The sequence below is a fragment of the Salmo trutta genome, chromosome 21, assembly GCF_901001165.1.
Source record: "Salmo trutta chromosome 21, fSalTru1.1, whole genome shotgun sequence".
In the NCBI taxonomy this organism is placed as follows: domain Eukaryota; kingdom Metazoa; phylum Chordata; class Actinopteri; order Salmoniformes; family Salmonidae; genus Salmo; species Salmo trutta.
This window is the reverse complement of record NC_042977.1, coordinates 27,162,049-27,171,171: the sequence shown is the minus strand read 5'-3', so window position 1 is coordinate 27,171,171 and position 9,123 is coordinate 27,162,049. Positions and strand designations below refer to the sequence as shown.

At 41.0% G+C, this 9,123-nt stretch overlaps 1 protein-coding gene across 1 annotated transcript in view; it reads left to right on the top strand.

Moving 5' to 3' along the window:
* Positions 1–464: 464 nt before the first annotated feature.
* LOC115157086 (collagen alpha-1(XV) chain) overlaps positions 465–9,123 on the top strand; it is a 54,591-nt gene continuing 45,932 nt past the window's right edge. The window contains exons 1-2 of the mRNA XM_029705002.1: positions 465–596; positions 688–761. Coding sequence (XP_029560862.1) covers positions 586–596; positions 688–761 — 85 coding nt within the window. The 5' untranslated portion in view covers positions 465–585. The remainder of the gene's footprint in view (positions 597–687; positions 762–9,123) is intronic.

Below are 9,123 nucleotides of genomic sequence, written 5' to 3'. Positions count from 1 at the left end.
GGGATTTGATCTTACAACCTTTCAGTTACTGGCCCAATGCTCTAACCACTAGTTTTGGCCAACTCAAAAATGTGAATTCATTGCAACACTTGAAATGAAACACTTGTGGAATTGGTTATAATTTTGTTGAGTTAGGCCACCTCTATTTTTTTTTTTACAGTATGTAGAGGAGCTACCCCAGCCAGCTTGATAAAATGATTGCAATATAGCTGTCATGCCATCATATTCAGTATCTCTAATAAAAATACAAATAAATAGTGCTGCTGGAAAAGTCTATGGCAGTTCAGCTAGTCGCCAAAAAAATGGCGAGGATAAGAAGTTTAACGCAGCGGTTCGGTGAGGGATTTTTAAGGAGTCAGATTTCCATGTCCATGGGCCAGTGACTCACTGAAGAACTGAGAATGTCTTTGTTCGATTGGTGGGTTTACTCCAGGCTGTCGGAGAGAGAGAGAGAGAGAGAGAGAGCTTGAGAGTGCACTCAGTCGCAGGAGATGCAAAGGTCCGCAGGAGACAGAGCGCGTGAGAGAGCAGATTCCAACTCTAAGGACCATTTTGAATTCTTGGATTTTGCAAATCGAGCCCACAATGATTATTCGGTAAGGGTGTTTATTTTCATGTTTTGTGCTTAATTTTGAAGACCAAGAAAGATTCGGGCTAACTCACCTAACATCATTTGCTTATCTCCAGCCTGTCCAGGTGGTCTCTGGTTATTCATCTCGTCCTGCTGTATCACTTTTCTACTGCGGTTCAGGTCATTGAAGGTAAGACGTTTTGAAATGTAAGTATTCATAATTAATATAGGTCTATTTGATGTATTTTTTTCGGGGAGATGGGCTACTTGGAAGAGCTGTATGTGATTCAAAAAGCCTAGGCTATTGACCTGCTACGTGTACCGCGGTAAAGAATGTCTTGACTCTGACTACTCTTGGAATGAACATTGGCTAATTGAAAGACAAAGTAGCTTATTTTCAAATAGCCTTCTTTATGTGAAATTGGTTACATACAGTATGTCAAATTGATAAAGGCTATATGATCACTTTGCGAGGAAGTTGATTTAAAGCTTGAATCCTTAGTTGCTAAATCGATTTTTGGACCTATAAATTAATGTAATACTCTATACCCATTGATTCTTGAAGACGATAACGTATAAATGCCTCATGAGCTTAGTTCAACTGTTGTACCCCATCAGAACCAATCATATAAGCTTGTTTTACTCCAATGTTTGTAAACTAAATGTAAACACACACTGTGTAGTCTCAAAACATGATTAAAACTCTAATTTGGATGGCCAGTCCTTGCATCCATAGCTCTGTCTATGAAGTTGATAGTGGTTACATTTCTCCAGGCCATTCCTCAGCTTTTTACCAAAACAGAGGCTGGGCAACTGCTTTGTTATTGTTTCAATTAAAGGCACAGTGCAGTCAAAATTCTGTTATTCCTGTGTTTTATATCATATTGTACAACAGGTGATGAAACTGCAAAAGTGTGAATAAATGTAATCAGTGTTATTTCCTGATACATGCGTTCAGAAAGTATTCACACCCCTTGATTTTTCCACATGTTGTTGTGTTACAGCCTGTATTAAATGTGGATACAATTTAGATTTTTTTTCACTGGCCTACACACACTACCCCAAAATGTCAAAGTGGAATATGTTCATCCAAATTAATTAATAATGAAAAGCTGAAATGTCTTGAGTCAATAAATATTCAACCCCTTTGTTGGGGGAAGCTTAACTAAGTTCAGGATGAAATATGTGCTTAACAAGTCTATATCCCTCCCCCCTTAACAAGTCTATATCCCTCCCCCCTTAACAAGTCTATATCCCTCCCCCCTTAACAAGTCTATATCCCTCCCCCCTTAACAAGTCTATATCCCTCCCCCCTTAACAAGTCTATATCCCTCCCCCCTTAACAAGTCTATATCCCTCCCCCCTTAACAAGTCTATATCCCTCCCCCCTGAAACAAGTCTATAAGTTGCATGGACTGTGTGCAATAATATGGTTTATCATGATTTTTTGATGACTACCTCATCTCTATACTCCACACATCCAATTATCTATAAGGTCCCTCAGTCAAGCAGTGAATTTCAAACACAGATTCAACCACAAAGATCAGGGAGGTTTTCCAATGCCTCGCCATGAAGGGCTCTTATTGGTAGATGAGTAAAAAAAAATCTGACATTGAATATCCCTTTGAGCATGGTGAAGTTATTATTACACTTTAGATGGTGTATCAATACACCCAGACACTACAAAGATACAGATGTCCTTCCTAACTCAGTTGCCGGAGGGAAGGAAACCATTCAGGGACTTCACCATCAAGCCAATGGTGACTTCAAAACAGTTATAGAGTTAAATGGCTGTGATAGGAGAACTAAGGATGGATCAAAACATTGTAGTTTCTCCACAACACTAACCTAATTGACAGAGTGAAAATAAGGAAGCCTGTTCAGAGTACAAATATTTAAAAAAAAAATGCATCCTGTTTGCAACAAGGCACCAAAGTAATACTGCAAAAAATGTGGCAAAGCAATTTACTTTTTGTCCTGAATACAAAGTGTTATGTTTGGGGAAAAACCATTATAACACATTACTGAGTACCACTCTCCATATTTTCAAGCATAGTGGCTGCCTTATGTTATGGGTATGCTTGTAATCGCTAAGGACTGAGGAGTTTTTCAATATTTAAAATAAATGCAATGGAGCTTAGCATAGGCAAAATCCTAGAGAAAAATCTGCTTCAGTCTGCTTTCCACCAGACAATGGGAGATTAATTCACCTTTCAGCAGGACAATAACCTAAAACACAAGGCCAAATATAAACTGGAGTTTCTTACCAAGAAGACAGTGCATGTTCTTGAGTGGCAGAGTTACAGTTTTGACATAAATCTACTTGAAAATCTATGGCAAGACCAGAAAATGGTTGTCTAACAATGATCAACAACCAATTTGAAAGAATTTTGAAAAGAATAATGGGCAAATGTTGCACAATCCAGGTGTGGAAAGCTCTTTAGAGACTTACCCAGAAAGACTCACAGCTGTAATCACTGATAAAGGTGCTTCTAAAAAGTATTGACTCATTGGTGTGAATACTTACTGTCACGGCTGTTATAAGGAGCGGACCAAGATGCAGCGTTTGTGTTCCACATATTTATTATAACCGTGAAACTGAATGCAATACATAAATAAACTTAATATATCAAAACAACAAACCGTGACGCAGAGAGGACAACACACTACTCAAAAGATAATCACCCACAAGGACATGTGGGACAAACATCAACTTAAATATGGCCTCCAATTAGAGACAACGACAACCAGCTGCCTCTAATTGGAGGTCATGCCAAACAACGACCAACATAGAAATACAAAAACTAGAACTGAACATAGACATACAAAAACAGTCACGCCCTGACCACTCTAACATAGAAAATAACAACTTACTATGGTCAGGACGTGACACTTATGTAAATTAGATATTTCTGTATTTCATTTTCAATAAATGTGCAAACATTTCTACAAACATGTTTTCACTTTGTAATTATGGGTAATTGAGTGCAGACTGGTGAGAAAATAAATCACTTTAATAAATGTTGAATTCAGACTGTAACACAACAAAATGTGGAATAAGTCAAGGGGTATGAATACATTCTGAAGGCACTGTACTTGCTGGTTAAAAATACAATCTACACAGGACCTTCTAGTCAGCAGGTTTACATCGGCGGGTGACATCACCATGCTATAAATTAGTTAATAGACCAATAACAAAGAGAGTACCAAATCTCGATACCAATAACAGTGATTTTTTTGGTTTTTCCCTCCCCACTCAGACCACTCCCAGACAGTTGCTAAAAACCTACTTTTGCCCATTTTAATGGTATTATATTACAGTACGGTACTTAATTGTTACCCAGAAATGAAATGATTTGAGGTTGATGTAAAATTGGCTGCATTGTGCCTTTAAGGACTCTGGCTTTAAGGTGTGAGATGTAAGCCTATGTAGTTTTATCTTAGTGTACATTATATTGGACCACCCAGGCTGCAGATGCTTTTCAAATGACCTGTCAGTGGAAAATTTCACCTGCACTCTGAAAGTTGAATGCAACTGTTTTATTGTATGAATAGCTGAAGGCATGTTTTATTCCATCACGTAGATTGTCATGTGCAATAAAGTAGCATTTGATAAACAGATTCAGAGCTAGTCTGAGTTATATGATCATCCTTATGTGGACCTGCATTTTTTGCACATGTATTCAAAATAGTATGAGTCACATACAGTACAATACGTGTAAAGGAACACTTTTTAGAGTGTACATATGCCCCCCCCCCCAATTTAGCATGTCTAATTTATTGAATTTGTTTCAATATGTCCTCATATACTGTGCTATAGGATGTGGTTCTATTGTTTGTTTGATGGGACATGGTTTCCTCCCCATCCTCATGTGTACACAGTGGACCTGGAAGCAGTGGTCTGGTTAAACACAGCACCTGGGTGTGAACTGGTGTGGTCACTTCTTATGTAAATTAGGACTTCCCTCTTGTCCACATGCTTGTAATGCTGACCACACCCGTGTGGAAAAGTGACTTTGAAGTGGGAGAGGAGGAAAACACTCCCATCCCATTCTCTCTATGGGTTTTAGACAGGGACGTGAGAGGGAGGGCTGATATTGGGGTGTTTCTCCCACCCTGTGTGACAGGGTTTAATACGGTCTCTGTGTTTACAGAGCTCCACCTTCACTGGGTTTAAGTCCAACCAAGAAAGCCAAAAACATCCCCTCTGGCTACAGACTAATGTTGATTGAGTTGGTGAGCAGATATGATCCATTTATGCTTCAGCTTGTCATCTCAGACAAGTGCACTATTGTGGCACCTTATGAAGTAAGGTTCACTAGGACATTGTTATTACCACAGAGATAGAACTGTGCTGTTATCTAAGGTTGTTACTTTATCATTAACCTGACTCTGCACAGTACCATCTGTTGAACACAGACGTGGGCTATTCAGAAATACATATTTCCTTTTCAATCTGCTGTCTAATGGAGTGGCTCTGGAGAATATCATGTTAACTATGCCTCGAATCAAATTAGAATCAAAAAACACCAAAAGCCTGTATAATAACATAATTCTGATTCGCAGTTTTGAGATGCCTGCATTAAAACATGGGAATGTGTGTATGTGTAGGAATGTTGTAATTCTAAATATAATCATCACTCGATTACCAAAACATCTGGTAATTAAGATGTGAAAGGCAACAGGGATTGTGTCGTCTTCCCACAAAATCCACTGCTAACTGAGGTTGAAATTTTTATGACTGAATACTTCATCATTTTACAGTCAAGTCTATTTCACAGATTTATACATTTTTTATTGGGGCGAATATTACTGCCTTTCACATTTGATTTTAGTTTAGTTCAGTTCCTCACAAAGGAACTCATGTTTGGTCAATAAAGTACAGTGAGGTGACCCCCAGTGGGAGTTTTCTTTCGAAGCCCAGTTAATATGTTGAACAATTCACAATATTAACCTTATTCACAGATTTATGGGCTAAGAAATTCCCTCCACTTCTTGGAAAGGGTCCCAGTCAGCTCCATTTACAGTATATTGCCATGAAGAACAGAAGTGTGTTTAAAGACCAACTGTAAAAGTTGTCACTGAGCTATAATGTAACGGTTAGCTTTAGTTTTTAGGAGAAAAGCCATTCAATGGAAAGTTATTTTACTTTTTGGGACGTTGACGTGAATACAATATTTTCCATGTGCTCAAAATGTGTTCTTTTGTAGACGTGAGGTTTCCTCCTTGGTTACATCTGTTGAAAAGGCTAGTAAGTACAACCCTCATCTACAGATTATCCACATTTGAATGTGAAGGCAATCTTGTATCTGCCTTAGGAAACTGTAAGTGACATGAGTTCATAAGAGAACCATATCTGATTACAATCATAGAGCAATCTTAGAGTGAAATGTGTTTTTAGACAAACAACACATGAAGCTTTGAATTCACTAGAATTCGTTAAAATCATGTCCGATGAGGAGGTCAAATGAAGGGGAACATACAATACATTGTTCCTGGAGGCTCCATGGGGGGCACTCAGCACTCTCTCTCTCTCTCTGTCTGCCGCTGCTCCGTCCTGTAAAGTTGTGGAAACACGCCCAGTGAAAGGGAAGCCCTGGCCATTATGCAGCTGTGTTGGGGACGACCTGACACAGATTCATAGAGAGATTACACAGGCATGGAGAATGAATGACTACATGTACCTCCTGTCAACACCTCACATTTAGGGTGTATCCCAAATGGCACCCTATTCCCTTTATAGTGCACTACTTTTGACTAGGAGAGTGTTATTCCTTCTGGGTGGTGTCTTCTCTCTCAGCTGTGAACTCTTGCTCTGATTGGTCTGCTTGTTTTTATGCTGCACAAATCACCTATTGTTAGATTATAGCAGCATCTCACCACCTTATCAAAGGGTTAGAGTGCTGTCTCATGAGAACCATTGAATGAACTAGACCAGGTGACACATTTAACATCCCACGTGTGTTCAAACTCTACACTGTTCTCGTTGTTAGGTAGAGGTTAACCAAACGTAGCAGGTGTAAAATAAAAACTGTCAGGAGAGGTTCTCTTCTGCACTGTTCAACCAATCTAGGAGCAGGAGTTAAGATGTCGCCTGGTTAATGTTAAAAAGCAGAAGTCGTGTCAGAGGCTCTCTTTCCATTTCCCCTGAAAACTAGAACATCCGGTTGTTGGGGACTCTAGAGGCTAGTTAGAGGTTAACATGTGCTCAAAATGAACTTGTGAGATCATAAATGCTGCTGGCATATGGGTGAATGTACATAAAATGACTCCAGTCTTCTCCTGTGAGACCATAATTAGAGCAGAGTGTGACAGTGGGGTTACAAATCATTGAGATACCAGTATCAAATCAAATCAAATGTATTTATATAGCCCTTCTTACATCAGCTGATATCACAAAGTGCTGTACAGAAACCCAGCCTAAAACCCCAAACAGCAAGCAATGCAGGTGTAGAAGCACGGTGGCTAGGAAAAACTCCCTAGAAAGGCCAAAACCTAGGAAGAAACCTAGAGAGGAACCAGGCTATGAGGGGTGGCCAGTCCTCTTCTGGCTGTGCCGGGTGGAGATTATAACAGCACATGGCCTAGATGTTCAAATGTTCATAAATGACCAGCATTGTCAAATAATAATAATCATAGTAGTTGTCGAGGGTGCAACAAGTCAGTAACACAAGAGTAAGTGTCAGTTGGCTTTTTCATAGCCGATCTTTGAGAGTATCTCTACCACTCCTGCTGTCTCTAGAGAGTTGAAAACAGCAGGTCTGGGACAGGTAGCACGTCCGGTGAATAGGTCAGGGTTCAAGCAGGTCTGGGACAGGTAGCACGTCCGGTGAACAGGTCAGGGTTCCATAGCTGCAGGCAGAACAGTTGGAACTGGAGCAGCAGCACGGCCAGGTGAACTGGGGACAGCAAGGAGTCATCAAGCCAGGTAGTCCTGAGGCATGGTCCTAGGGCTCAGGTCCTCCGAGAGAGAGAAAGAAAGAAAGAGAAAGAGAGAATTAGAGAGAGCAAATTTAAATTCACACAGGACACCGGAAAAGACAAGAGAAATACTCCAGATGTGACAGACTGACCCTAGCCCCCCGACACATAAACTACTGCAGCATAAATACTGGAGGCTGAGACAGGAGGGGTCAGGAGACACTGTGGCCCCATCCGATGAAACCCCCGGACAGGGCCAAACAGGTAGGATATAACCCCACCCACTTTGCCAAAGCACAGCCTCCACACCACTGGAGGGATATCTCCAACCACCAACATACCATCCCGGGACAAGGCCGAGTATAGCCCACAAAGATCTCCGCCACGGCACAGCCCAAGGGGGGGCGCCAACCCAGACAGGAAGACCACGTCAGTGACTCAACCCACTCAAGTGACGCACCCCTCCCAGGGTCAGCATGGAAGAACACTAGTAAGCCAGTGTCTTAGCCCCCGTAATAGGGGTAGAGGCAGAGAATCCCAGTGGAAAGATGGGAAACCGGCCAGGCAGAGACAGCAAGGGCGGTTCGTTGCTCCAACCTTTCCGTTCACCTTCACACCCCTGGGCCAGACTACACTTAATCATAGGACCTACTGAAGAGATATGTCTTCAGTAAAGACTTAAAGGTTGAGACTGAGTCTGCGTCTCTCATATGGGTAGGCAGACTATTCCATAAAAATGGAGCTCTATAGGAGAAAGCCCTGCCTCCAGCTGTTTGCTTAGAAATTCTAGGAACAATTAGGAGGCCCGCGTCTTGTGACCGTAGCGTACGTGTAGGTATGAACGGCAGAACCAAATCGGAAAGATAGGTAGGAGCAAGCCCATGTAATGCTTTGTAGGTTAGCAGTAAAACCTTGAAATCAGCCCTTGCCTTAACAGGAAGCCAGTGTAGGGAGGCTAGCACTGGAGTAATATGATCAAATTTTTTGGTTCTAGTCAGGATTCTAGCAGCCGTATTTAGCACTAACTGAAGTTTATTTAGTGCTTTATCCGGGTAGCCGGAAAGTAGAGCGTTGCAGTAGTCCAACCTAGAAGTAACAAAGGCATGTATTAATTTTTCTGCGTCATTTTTGGACAGAAAGTTTCTGATTTTTGCAATGTCACGTAGATGGAAAAAAGCTGTCCTTGAAACAGTCTTGATATGTTCTTCAAAAGAGAGATCAGGGTCCAGAGTAACGCCGAGGTCCTTCACAGTTTTATTTGAGACGACTGTACAACCATCCAGATTAATTGTCAGATTCAACAGAAGATCTCTTTGTTTCTTGGGACCTAGAACAAGCATCTCTGTTTTGTCCGAGTTTAAGAGTAGAAAGTTTGCAGCCATCCACTTCCTTATGTCTGAGACAAAGGCTTCTAGAGAGGGCAATTTTGGGGCTTCACCATGTTTAATTGAAATGTACAGCTGTGTGTCATCCGCATAGCAGTGAAATTTAACATTATGTTTTCGAATGATATCCCCAAGAGGTAAAATATAGAGTGAAAACAATAGTGGTCCTAAAACGGAACCTTGAGGAACACCGAAATTTACAGTTGATTTGTCAGAGGACAAACCATTCACAGAGACAAACTGATA